This window comes from Ictalurus punctatus, chromosome 18 (assembly GCF_001660625.3).
Source record: "Ictalurus punctatus breed USDA103 chromosome 18, Coco_2.0, whole genome shotgun sequence".
Classification (NCBI taxonomy): Eukaryota; Metazoa; Chordata; class Actinopteri; order Siluriformes; family Ictaluridae; genus Ictalurus; species Ictalurus punctatus.
In genome coordinates this window covers 8,477,935-8,492,434 of record NC_030433.2, presented here as the reverse complement: position 1 = coordinate 8,492,434, position 14,500 = coordinate 8,477,935, and the positions used below count along the sequence as shown (strand labels likewise).

The window sequence follows — 14,500 nt, the reverse complement described above, 5'->3', positions numbered from 1 at the left end:
CTCCACTCTGACTCTGACTCCACTCTGACTCCAACTCCACTCTGACTCCAACTCCACTCTGACTCCAACTCCACTCTGACTCTGATTCCTCTCTGACTCCAACCCCACTCCGACTCTGACTCCACTCTGACTCTGTCTCTGTCTCCACTCTGACTCCACTCCGACTCTGTCTCCCCTCTGACTCTGAGTCCACTCTGATTCCACTCCGACTCTGTCTCCACTCTGACTCTGCTCTGACTCTGACTCCGACTCTGACTCCGACCTGGATAACACAGATCATGAACAGAGGAGTGAATGAACACATAAACACATTTTCATCTATTTACATAATATTTACGTTTATATTATACATTTATATATTGACACAATATTTATTTATCTTGTTAGAAAGATAATAATAATAAAGCTGTTATAATCACACACATTTCTACATGAAGATGAGTGCAGGATTGAGAACTTTACGTCTCTGTTCATATGAAAAATAAAAACAGCCACAATTCAGACAAAAACTCTGGCAATGGAGCCTCCTGAGGTACCGGTTTGCCTCCAGCTGTTCAGGAGTGTGTGTGTGTGTGTGTGTGTGTGTGCGCACCCCAAACACATCGCAGTTACTATGGAGACTGAGTACAGTACCAAATCTCCTAATCTCTGAGGCAGAGAGACCAGAACGGTAGTTTTTCTTTCTTTCTTTCTTTCTTTCTTTGTCCTCTTCTTTTCTGTTAGGTTGAAATGTTTAAACATTCAGTAAATGTTTACACAATATGGAATGAAGCTGAATATAAATTGTAGAAATGTGTGAAAGCTGAATGTGCAGCAGGTAGATGAGGTTAGTGACATCCATCACATTTTTCCAATTCATCTGCGATCAGGACATGTTGACTATGGGGCAGATTTGGCGTGGGGCAGTTTGGGGGTAGGGCAGATAGGGGTCGGGGCAGATTGGTGATGGGACACTTTAAGCATGGGACACTTTGGTGCTTTTTTTCCCTAAGGATTGTTTTTTATTATTATTACTGAATTAATTGTTTAATAAATGTTGTGTAAAATGTTTAATCACTGTCCTGGACAGACAGAAAAACCTGAACACTCAGTGTGTTAAACACTTACTGTGTGTGTTACTACCACCACTGACCACCAGGGTGTGCACCATTCCTGCGCTATACAGCTCAATAACACTATTCACAGGGTACTCTCTGTGTATGTGTGTGTGTGTGTGTATGTATGATACAGTATATATCACAGTGTGTATTATTGTGTTACTGTGTACTGATGTGTATGTGTATTACAGTTTTTAGCATTGTATTTGTGTGTATGTAATTGTATGAGTGTTATGATTAGTGTATTTTATTGAGTCAGTGTTTGCGTTAATATTTGTGTGTGTGTGTGTGTGTGTGTGTGTGTGTGTGTGTGTGTGTGTGTGTGAGAGAGAGAGAGCAGAACTGTGCAAAGAGTTTCAGGAACACACTGTTGTGCAAAATTGAGACAGCAGCTGTGAGGATGAGCTGTTTTCCTCACACAAACACACACACACACACACACACACACACACACACACACAGATGCAAACAGCTGGATTTTCCCTCTAGCAGCAGTGTTAGTGGTTTTGTTTCAGATGTGTAGATTAGATGTGTGTTGTATGTGTGTTTAAGGTGGTCTAAACACCTCACAGCAACTCAATAATTCATTCAACACGCCAGACCACAAAACCACCTTACTCTCCCAGGTGTTGTCTGAGAGTCACATGGTTCTCTTTTTGTTTTGTTTTTCTTTATTCCTTTGATTATTCTAACTTTGTGTGTGTGTGTGTGTGTGTGTGTGTGTGTGTGTGTGTGTGTGTGAGCCAGAATGTCCATCATTGTGATTTCAGTCTTTCAGAGAAAGAAATGATCGTTTTTTTCTGTCTCAGCCAATGTCTTTGTTGTCAGGACACAAAAGCCATTCATGCAGTGTGTGTGTGTGTGTGTGTGTGTGTGTGTGTGTGTGTGTGTGTTTGTGCGTGTGTGCGTGTCTGTTCTCTATCTATTTGTGTAATATTATTGAGCTGCCAGAGATCCAATATAGACAGACATTTACACTGAAGGGTGTTTCTATCTTTTCACATGAAAGACACACATACACACACACACACACGAACACACACACACACACAAGCAAACACACAAACAAACACACACATTAGCTTGTCTCTTCTTGTTGGAGTGTGAAGTTTTGGGTCATTAATTAACGGTCTTAATACGATCTTGCCCTGAGTTTCTGATTATGTCTGAGTCAATTTGTTTGCGCACACACACACACACACACACACACACACACACACACACACATAAACACACACTCAAAGGCATATTGGATCTATCAGTCAGGATGTGTGTGTGTCATATTGCTGTTCTCACTCATCAGATTAATTAGCATTTCATTGCCAGACACACAGGCCACGCCTCCTTCACTGTGACTGCCAGACACACAGGCCACACCCTCTTCTTCACTCTGCTCTTTGTGTGATTCATATCTGTCTTTTTGTTTTGAACTCATGATGATGTCATGGACAGATGGAGATGATTTACTGTCTGAGATGTGTGTGTGTATGTGTGTGTGTAACGAGGTGTAATTGAGCAAATCGAGCTCATATGTTGCTGTTCACTGCACTTGATGCTCCATCTGTCTCCTGGTAGGCCTCCTGCAGTGCATCCTGGGTAATATTGTACAGTGGGCACAGAAAGTGTATGTGTGTGTGTGGGTGTGTGTGTGTGAGAGAGAGAGAGAGAGAGAGAGAGAGAGAGATTTGACAGAAAAAACACACTGAAGCAGCTACAGTTTTACCTTTACAGATTTTATGAATATGCAAATCAGGGCCCCTCCCTTAACATTCCAAGCCCCATCCCTTTTCCTGGTAAGCTGATGTTTCAGAGACTGTATTTGGTGCATATTTTAATTTTGGACTCTGATTGGCTTTTTTAAATGATGCGACAGCACTAACTCAGATTATTCAGATATTTCTTAAAAGAATGCAACAAAATCCCTGAAAAAGTCTGAAATTTCTTTCAGATTTAAGCAAAATTGTTAAAAAATAAAAATGTCTTTTATGAAAATTGGGTAACTTTAATGTTCACCTATTAAGCGATCAAGCAAGTTTTATTTCATAATGACAGTTATTTTTTTCTCCTTCTGTCCACCAATACCAAAAGTTTTGGCACCCAGATTCAACAGATTTTTTGTTACTTCATGATTAATATTGTTGATATATGCATGATTCTATATTTTAAAAAAATATTTCTGAGAATATACATTGAGAATTTTTTAATTGTGTGTGTGTGTGTGTGGGTGCGTGTGTGTATTTCCATTCCTCTGGATAAAATGTGATTGAGCTTTTATGACTTGGTCTTATACCGTATATTGAATGTGTGTGTAAGCAGTGCCTGGTCTGAACTAATTTAACTCATAGCCTTGAACTTTGATCTCTGTGTGCGTGTGTGTGGGTGTGTGTGGGTGTGTAGTTATTTATTACAGCAACCATATACACACATGCTGTTTTCCTTTTATTCTGCCGACATTACTATCATCTATCTGTCCAACATTTTACACACACACACACACACACACACACACACACACACACATACTATTCTGACTGGATGTGTGTCTGTCTTTTGATATAAAACTGCTAAAATACTAGAATGTTAACAGTGAAGGTTTCAGTTAATCGTTTTTAACACTTCTTCTGCGAATGCTATCCCATAATACAAAAACAAACAAACAAACAAAAAAAACGTGGCAGAAAAAAGCGTCACGAATACTGTGGAATAAATCTACCAAATTTATTCAGAAGTTGTTTCTGTGGTTACGTTTAGCAAGCATGCTAGCAAACATTAATTAGCTTTAAGGAGAGTGATTTGTATTATGCACAGAAATTTTCTAGGCAGGTGAAAGTTCACTTCCTGTTTTGGCAGGAAGGTGTGTGTTCAGGGACATGGTCGTTAGCATTAGGATCTACGATCTGCGTCATCTGAGGAAAAGGATTTCCCTTTTCTCAATCACGATGACCTTAAACCGTCCTTCACTCTTTCTCACTCTTCCTCACTTCCTCAGAAAACTTGCTCTTGCTAGGAATATCTACAATTTTTCTTATAATCCTGTTCAGAATCTGTCATTTATCGTTTAGCATATCTCACTGGCTTTGTTTTGTAATTTACACTATATGCACTTGCTTTTGTGGTTCTTGTATAATAGAAGGGCAGAGGATTACACCCGAGCCTGCAAACTAGCAGCTAGTCTGGAAGCTAGTAACCCTCTGCTAACCACCAGTTAGCATGAGTGGTAGAAAATGGTGGCTAAGATCTTAGCACAAGGTCGATCTGATTGTCTTTGGATAATCAAATCGGTGTTTTTCTTTGTTTGTTTGAGTGGAATTCAGGTGTAATGTAACACTGAAGTGTTGCTGTTAGCAAAAATAGCCAACAGGTGAACAATAGCAAAACTTTGTTCATTTGTTTCTTATCTCAGAATCTGTTGGAAGCGAGCTGGCTTTAGTTTTCTTAATCCTTTGCTGGAATGTTGTTTAAAGTGGACATGTTTATAGGATTCACGTCATTTTATTTGTGAGAATGACTTTATGATGTTTTCGTGTAAAGAAAATATCTAGCTAAATTCTTAAGGGTATGCTTTAAAGGCTAAATGCTAAATCCTTGGACTGTAAACAGGCATCTGACCTCTATTTCTGTCCTGTGTTTACATCAGGGTTTGGAACAACTGGAAACACACACACACACACACACACACACACACACACACACACACACACACACACAGTTAGACCCCACAAAATCAAGTACAAGCTCATAAAATGGTACAAAATTGTTTTCTTTTCTTTATTTATTTTATTGAATTGTGTCTAGAAGTACTCTCACACACTTTGTTTGTGTGTGTGTGTGTGTGTGTGTGTGTGTGTGTGTGTGTGTTATGAATACCTGCTTCTTTCCACATCTCCGCATTCCTGGAAACCTTTTATTCATAGAGGGTGTGTGTGTATGTGTGTGTGAGAGAGAGCGCATTACAGTGCATTAGACAAGCCTCAGCTTGCCACCTGTTACAGTAGTAGCAAGGTGAGAGAAGAGAGAGAAGGAAGCAAAGCCTTGTAGTCTTGTTTGTTTTTCGTTTTATTTATAACTTAATGCATAAGAAGGGAAGACGGTGAGAGAAAGAGAGAAGAGAAGAGCGATAAACAGTAGGAGGATAAATCACAGCAGGCCTGAAGGATGAAGAACTGATTGGAGGAACGGAGATGAAGCCGGTGTACAGCCTGCAGAGAGCCCTAGCTCAGCCTGTCAGAATGTTCATGCTGGATGTCCATCTGTCCATCCTGGACACTCTGGTAGGCGAGATGCTATGCTACGCTATGCTATGATATGCTACGCTACTTAAATTCACACACACGCTTATCTCTGTGTCAGAACATGCCATGAGAACATCCTGATTTTTACTGATTTACAAACAGGTCGTCAGTCAATACGACATGGGCGGAGCTTAAGCTGATCAATCGTGGTTGCTAACTTTGGTCATGTGACTTTTCAGTGTTGCGCGCACAATCGCAGATCAAGTTTGATTTTTGTGAAAAAATGACAAAAACATTATGAATGAACAACACATGATCTACAGCAGAGGTTCCCAAACTTTTCCAGGACAAGGCCCCCCAAATGGCAGTAACATTTGACCGAGGCCCCCCTTTTGCAAGATGTCTTTAAAACACATTAAAAATACAGACTTCTGAATATATCCTCTTTTTTTAAAAATTAATAATTACATCTTACATCTTTACATTACATTACATTAGAAATTGATTGTGTGTGTGTGGTTGTCTGAGAGTGAGAATTTATTTTTCACACCAAATTGTTGAGGCACCCTGGGCGCCCCCTGGCGGCCCCCACTTTGAAAACCACTGATCTACAATTGAACAGAACGTGTGGTGTGTTCTCGTCCTCGGTGTGGTTCTTTAGTCAGATGAGAACACACTCGGATGAATGAATCTCTGGGAAATACACTTCCTGTTTGAAAACGTTGGCTCGAGATATCTAACAAATGAATATTAGAGAATGAAGAGAATCCGAGCCAATGACCGGAAGTGAATGTGATGACTGCTGATCGATGAAGAGAGAAAAGTACGGCACGACGGATGATGGATAGCTGAGGTTTTTGCCAAATTGCAGATGATGAGAGTGCCTTCTAATGTATGTATATATATATATATATATATATATATATATATATATATATATATATATATATATATATACACACACACACCACTAGGGAAGAAGTAGAGCTGTCAGAGTCAGTGCGTCTTTCAATTTTTTTAGCTGGAGAGTGTGACGGGAGTCCTGCCTTCAAAACAGACTGCGCTAAAAATAGAAATTACATAAATCTATTAAGATTTATAATAGATTATTAATAACCAACTTTTTAAAATGTGAACAATGCATGCCACCATAAAGCCACCATCCTTGGTTAGAATGTTGGACTTCTACTCTGGGGGTTGTGAGTGCAGGAAATTAGCCTCAAACAAAAGATGAAATGAAAATTTAAATATACACATGTTCCCTTGACACGAAATGCAGTAACGTCGCTCATCAGCCATCATTACATTTGAAGTTGGATGAACTGACCTGAGGCCTTGAAGAGCGTTTTGTTTTCTGAGTTAGCTGGCATTACTGTAATTCAGTCCATCTCTGTAGGTGATCAGATTCCTCTGTTTTCTCTTTCGGCTTCTCTTTCAGCGCTGCTTGAAGAAAAGATCAGGGCTGTTGGGTTTTTTCAGAGATAAAAACAGCCTCCTGCTGTGTGATATCTGTCAGTTCCGGGTTACATCTCTAAAAGCCCATTGTGAGGTGATCTCAGCATGAATGAGCCGTTATCTCAGCTCACTGTCCTGGACTAATTATAACGTAAATGTAAGGACTGATCTCACGCTCACTGCTGCGATTTAGTGAATCATCGGTGATCTTTTACCTCTCTAATATACGAATTTATTTATAATTCATAAATATATATTCATAATCGGCTGTGATATCGATTATGAAGTAGTTCTACAATTTCTACGTTATAAAAAAGAAATCAAACAAAACAATTTGTGTTTGTTTGTGCTGATTTTTGCCATAAAATGAGATATTATAGTTATTTACTATTGCAATGCAACGATAGAGTGTCACAGTGAATTAAACTCTTTTTACCAGAGGTCAGATATGGAATTCGCACCGGATTTGGGCACACCCGTGTTCATCATTGAATTGATTTGTGATGTCACAGTCCACAGTAGCGCTTAATGGCTCATATGAAAGTGGACACTCAGAGCTTTTAGAATTTGCAGGGTTTTTTTTTTTTTTTGCAGTATTTCTTTTCTTACATTTTTTTTTAACCTAGCCTATTAGGTTTAAATACAGCTAAACACAGAGTTACGATACTCTAAACACAGAAACCCAACAGTGTCCTGAAAAATCTTATGACCGACTTGCTGTGATAAAATACTTCCATTTATTTTCACGGACTGAAACTGTCCGATTCATCCGATTTCACGCCAGTGTATTATATGAAAGGGTTAATGTGTAATACAATATGTCAAAAAAAAAAACACAAACAAATATAACATAATACTATGGTTATAGTAAAAGTTCAGGTCAAAGCGTAATGATCATAAAATGAAACTGTCACATTAGTACACAATGAATTAAATTCTGTTGTTGTTTGTGCTCTAATCGTTGTACACAGTTCTTTTGAAAGAAACGTGATATTTTGCAGTCGATCTGTGTTCTCCAACCTTGGACTTTTTTTTTACACATCATGTCTTAGAAATGTCACAGGAACGGATTGATGTTAATCACTCGTGGGAGATCCCCGCCGTGCCTGGCTCTGACTCCACGGTGATGTAAAGACAGATTACAAGGAGGGATTTTCCTCGGAAGCGGTACCTGAATGCCCGTTTCTCAACACTCTCACGGCTTCTGGGAACTGAGCGCGGAGGGGAAAAGAGAAAGGAAAAGAAGTGATACTGTAACTGTAAATAATACTCTAAATAATACTCAAAGGATGGGAAGTTCACAAAGCTTAAAAAAGAAGGTGTTTTCTCTTTTCTGCCTGAATTTTCTGAGGGACGGGGTGGTGTGATGACTCGATGTTATTTATTTATTCTTTTATTCCTCTCATATCACAGCAATTTACAATGACTGTTACAACACACTGACACTGGGGACTCCTTCCGTAACTACGTCTGCGTACAGAACCCTTTGCCATAGCAACAATTCCACACATTTTTAAAAATCACTTGCGAACTTCACATGCCGAACACACCTTGGCTGATCGACTGCGTTTGGGAAGAAGGGAATGTTATGAGATATCTGCTTTATCGTTTTTCTGAAGCTGAGTAGCGCTGTTCCTATTTACAGTTAAGCAGGACAGTGACTCACTTAATGATATCACCCCTCATTTGATTAGCACGGATGCTAAGCAATGCCAGCAATGCTAGCCAGCGAGAAGATAAAAGCAGTCCAGTTAATTAGATCAGCCTCATTTCCAGGCGTGTGTGTGTGTGAGAATACCCCTCATAGCTTATCCTCGAGTAGGGGAGGAATGCAGACATGAAGCGAGACAAAGAGACAACAGCATTACGACTCCGGAATCCTTTAGTTTAGTGCACTTATTAGTGAAAGTTGTGTACGAAAATGTGTCTGTGTGTGTGTGTGTGTGTGTGTGTGTGTAACTTGGAGAACCCAGCAGTGAGATCAGAATGAGCTGTCCCATCTAATCATGTCCAATCTTGCACCACGGAACAGAAGAGGCGGACCTTGTAGAAGACAGCGGACGCGACACAACAATAACACGACATCCAACATACAAAAAGTTCTTTATTACATATAAATGTAACAACATGACTTGACTGACCAGAAGGTTCTAGATTTAAGAACAGCCTGGGATGAGCTTTAGGTGACTCAGCAGAGGATGGGTTCTAAACGTGATTCACACCGCTATGAGTCAGCAAATCCGATATAATGACATGGCAGATTTATCTCATCACAGCGCTTCTCATGTTCCTGAGCCAGATAATTTGTCTTTGATCGTTCATCGTTGGTTCTCTGACTGAAGAATGAACAGTCTGGACTTCTAGAATGTAATTGGTCTTAAGTAGAGCAATCTAGAACCTTCTGACTAAGTAGGCACTTTGTTTATGTAAAACCTTTTGAGACATGCATTAAAGATCCTGGCGCTGTGTGTAGATACCAAACCAAATGGATGGAAGAACACATTAGAATATTAAGCCATGCCCATTAAGACACACACACACACACACACACACACACACACACAAGCAAGCACATATATAAACCATAAACATCGACACACTGTGATATTATGCAAACACGCTAACACACACATGCACATTAACTCCTACCTTTACAGTTACACACACAGTCTCATATATGAATGCACACTCTTACACATACACATTTGCACATATACATGCTCACACTTGGGTACACAGTCTCAAACAGGAATGTGCATGTAGTTATGCAAAGCATGCATGTTTTTGAGTTGCTTTTGTGATTAGTGAGAGCATCACACACGCACACACACGCACACACTGCCATTCCCGCTAGTTGTGTGTCCCCTCCCCCCTGCTGCATTCCTCGGCTCCATGATTGTGTTTTCAGTCGCGGCTCTTACCGGCAGTGGCTCGGCCCACACATAACACACACCAGATGTGCAAAGTAGAGCAGCCAAAGCTTCCAGTGGAGGCATGTGTGTGTGTGTGTGTGTGTGTGTGTGTGTGTGTGAGAGAGAGATAGCACTTTACTTTTACACTGCTCAAACAGTAATGACCCAATTATAAAGCTGTTTTGTTCATTTCGTAATGAGTTCAGCTTTTTGTTTCCATTCTCCGTCACATCACCTCACGATGAACTCGCCATGCTTCAGAGACGAGCAATCAGAGACTTTTAGGTTCAAAAACAATAAAAGATGAGTCAGCATATCCTGTTCACAGACACTTTAGCTTTGCACCGGAGCTACAAAGCTAATATAGCTAATAGCAAATACCTAAGATCTTTTCAGTAAATATTTTCCTCAAGCCACATCAGGTATTTCAGTGACGTCTCACACAGGACACAGTGTGAATGTCGCGCATTAACACGAACGCAGAAAAAGGACCTCTTGGACCTGAAAAGGGATCCATGGTGAACTGAAGTACATCCTGTATCTATAAGCTTCTGACTCATAACTTGTGGTCAGTGTAGAGTTCTTTATGTACCTTAAACTGTCTGAATAACCTTCATTTATCTGTAACGTCCAATATTCATCTAAGTGTGTGGATTTCTGTTATCTAGAACTTTCTGATCAGGAACCCAAGAGCACTTTGTGTATGAAGAACCTGAGGTAAAATCACACACACACTTACTAAAGGACACAGTAGGACTTCCTGTCATTTATAAACATGAACAGAACTTTACTGTGTACCTGAATGCTGGAACAATATGTGGGATAACTGAGTCACTATTTTACTCAGCGCAATTTGGTACTAATAATAGTAATATGAAGAAGAAGACGAATACAGTTCCACTTTTAACTTCATTTTGTAAATGGTATATATTTTGAAAAAATTATTATCTTGAACAATATAATTTGACGCAAGTTTCTGCCAATAAGGCGTTTTTTCCCCCTCAATCTAGCGTGAGGTAGACATCTATTACTTAATTGCTATATTATCCTCTTAGCTCCAGTGCAAAATTAAAGGAGTTACATTTGGGACCACAGACATATCATATGATTGACTTTTTTGTCAAACTATTCCTGCAAATGGACAGTTTAAAAAGTACATACCAAAGGAACAAGATATTCCAGTTTAATTTCTTAATAACATACATACTATATAAGTGTTTTTGTGTTAGCTCTTTGTACGCCAGCTGTGACAAAATAAGAAGTTTTGGTGATGAAAATATAATGTATGATTCAATTAATGCTTGCGAATTGATTCACATGATTCACCTGTAGAACAAGTCCTTTACTAATCACCCATCAGTCAATTATATATTGTTGATATTAAAATGACTTTTTATTGCTAGTAAATAGAGATAGAAAGCTTTCGAAATGCAAGATGAGGCTGGAAGTGTAGCACTGAAAATGTGAAAGTGTAAAAGATGAATTGCAGCTCCTTTATTTGAGGGATGTATGCTGTGTATGATTATTACATAGTTATTACAACAATAAAATCTTACGCGTGTAAATAAATCTTTTTAAAATGAACATCACCAAATAACAGTAATAAACTGGATGTTTATTTATACTGGCATGCAATACAGACAGGGAAATGTAAACATCATTATATATATATATATATATATATATATATATATATATATATATATATATATATATAAGTTGATATAAAAGACACCAGATTTGTCTTTCTTTCATGTAATAAAGTCGTTTAAATGGGTTTAACTGGTTCATTCAGCTGTCAATACCGACTTCCACTCAGGCTCTGTTAGTTGCCTGGGAGCTAGCTGCTTTGTTCTAGAAGTCTCTCACGTGCGCTGGACTTGCAATTGCTGACCAATCACAGCGCGTTGGAATTCTTTCACGAGCGCTGACCAATCTTGTCATTGACCAATCGTAGCGCATTAGAAGACTTTCTCGAGCGCCGGACACTGATCAATCGAGCTCTCTCGCGAGCACTGAATGCTAAACCAATAATAACATAGGAGAAGACTTTCACGTGCAGCGGACACTGACCAATCGGAGTGGGTCAGATAAAGCGAGGGGCGTGGTTATAGACTTAAAAAAGAAAAAAGTCCACCCTGTTAGGGGCGAGGAGGCGGGGACTGTGAGGGGTTTTTCTCGCTCTGTCACCATCAGTTTGTGTGTGCGAGTGGAGCAAAGACCGGGGCACGATCCTCACTTAACGGTCTGAACAGCGCGTGACTGCTCCGTTTTCTTTTTAATTACCGCATAGCTTTATTTCCGCTATCGGTGTGAGGCTATCCGCGGCGCTCTCTGAAGGATTTATCTCCGAGCTTTAAATCCCGATGCTCGGTGTGACGGGAGCTCCGCTTCGCCCTCTCCTTCTCCTTCTTCCTCTTCTTCTTCTCCCACCCCGATGACGTCATGTTCGATGCCAGCGCGTGGAGGGTCCGCAGCATCTGGGACGGTGTGAAACTCGAGGTGGTCGATCATGAAGGTCCAGTGGTGCTGCACAGCTTCACACATCTGGACCCCGAGCTGTCCCTGCTCGAGGTACTACTACTACTAATAATAATCATCATCATCATCATCATCATAATAATAATATGTAATGCATTAAATGTAATTAAAAATGAAAAATAAAAATATTTCCAGACATGGCACTAGGAGGAACAGTAGTAATAATAATACTACAGTTATGTTTATATTATTTTATTTATTTCTGACCCTGATGGTGCTTTAACCTATAATAATAATAATAATAATAGTAGTAGTAGCAGTAATCATAATAAATGCATTTGTATTAATTTATTTACATATTTATACTGATCTTGACTAACTTAATAATAATATTATAATATAATTATATAATAATAATAATAATAGTCATCATAATGATAATCATAATAATGAAAATGTAACGTTTCAGACATGACAGTAGGATGGGGAAAATTAATAGTCATTTAAAATAATAATGATAATAATAATAGTGCAACTAACATGCATTAAAATAAAAAAATATAAATAAAAACATTTTCAAGCGTGACAGTTGGAGGAAAAATAACACTCAGGATGAGCTAAAACATGAATAATTGTTTTAAGTAATCATTTTGTTTATAAATGAACATATACCTTAACAGTTATGAAGTTGTACAATAATAATGATGATAATTTATTATAATAATTTATAAATAGTACCGATGTGCAAATAAATCCATTGGTGGTATGCTGAATATAATATAGTGTTACTGAATAATATAATACGTCAGTGTTCTTTTATTATTATTATTCATATATTATTCTATATTATTCTGCTGATACTGTGTGATATTGAGAATATATTGTAACACACACATGCAGTGTATACAGTATGTCTGTAGTACACGCCTTGCTGTATAAATGAAAACAAACCCATGATGTGTCACTGTTAAAGATCTGTGTGTGTGTGTGTGTGTGTGTGTGTGTGCGCGTGTGTGTGCGCGTGAGTGTGTGTGCCCCAGCATTGGTGTTGTATGATGCCTATACAAGCTCAGGCCTATTTTAAAGTAATGGCTGAATGCAGTGTTTATATTTAGGGAGTATCGATGTATTGGTGCGTGTGTGGAGACGGGATGAGTAATCAGACCGTGCTTGGTCTGAGTGCTTCCTGAGTGACTCTCAAGAGACCGCAAACACACACAGACACACACACACACACACACACACAAACACACACTTGACTGCTCATTCAGTGGGACCTGGCTGTGTGTGTGTGTAATTTTTCCTCTTCAGTATGCACAGGAAGATTACAGCTTTCCCATTTCTTTCTTTTGGACACGTTGTCTCTCTCTCTCTCTCTCTCTCTCTTTCTCTCTGTGTCTTTCTCACACACACACACACACTTTGTGATTGTGACACAGAGCTGTAGTCATTTTTGGGTCATGTTGAGGGTGTGTACACACAGAGAAGGAGTTGATGATATTAACACACACACAATCTAGCGTGTATTTGTATAACCCTTACAATGTCTGGTTTACAGAGAAAAGGTTTACCGTAATTTCCGGACTTTGACAATTAAACACTCTCTAGAATGTATAAACCCCGCCCCCTAGGGAGCGCGTCTTGGTCTACAGCAGCAGCTGGTTAGCAGTAAACGTGGTTCATGTTTTCGGTGTGTTTGCGTTTCGTGTTTGCTTGGGAGGTTGTGGTTTTAGAGAGATAACGGTTACGGAAGTGTCCCTGTATCTGAACATGACACACTCCGCTTCACATCGTGCTGTTCTTCTCCTCCGCCTCGTCCTCTGTTTTCTGATATCCTACGCTCTTATCTCTATATTTATCCTGTAACGCATTGTATAGCTCTCCGGAAGTCCTTGGACTTGAACTCAGAACCTTTTGGTAACACAGAAACACAGAAACACGTAATAGAAGTTTTTATTTTAAGCTCAGATAATCGAGCATTTGAGTTGTTTATTTGTCCTGTATATGATTCAAGTCACTTGAATCTGTTCAGCTAAATGATTCATTCACTGATTCACTCAGTTGCACTGCTTGGTCATGTCTTCTTTGTCTTGTTTCATAATTTTTTTATATGTCCGTCTTTAGAAGAATTATTTTCACTCCAAGATCATCACACGACTGTTACGTGCACTGAAACATGCGGTATCGCCATCTCTAATGACCGTAATGAACCCCTGACTCAAATGGTTCAGTGAATCTTGGCCACAGCCGGAAGATTCACTGATTCAAACACTGATACACTGAACAACAGAGGAGTGAATCTTGGTCATGCTTGATATGATTC

At 39.2% G+C, this 14,500-nt stretch overlaps 1 protein-coding gene across 4 annotated transcripts in view; it reads left to right on the top strand.

Annotated features, from left to right (window-relative positions):
* The window catches only part of LOC108278782 (ral guanine nucleotide dissociation stimulator), a 49,927-nt gene that overhangs the window by 8,930 nt on the left and 26,497 nt on the right, over positions 1-14,500 (top strand). Inside the window, exon 1 of one of the 4 annotated variants that reach the window (XM_017492361.3) lies at positions 4,960-5,368. The exons of 1 other annotated variant lie outside the window; for it this stretch is intronic. In XM_017492361.3, coding sequence (XP_017347850.1) covers positions 5,279-5,368 — 90 coding nt within the window. In that variant the 5' untranslated portion in view covers positions 4,960-5,278. Of the gene's footprint in view, positions 1-4,959; positions 5,369-11,475; positions 12,271-14,500 lie in introns of those variants that run through there. 2 more of the 4 variants (XM_017492360.3, XM_017492362.3) reach the window with 2 other exon arrangements.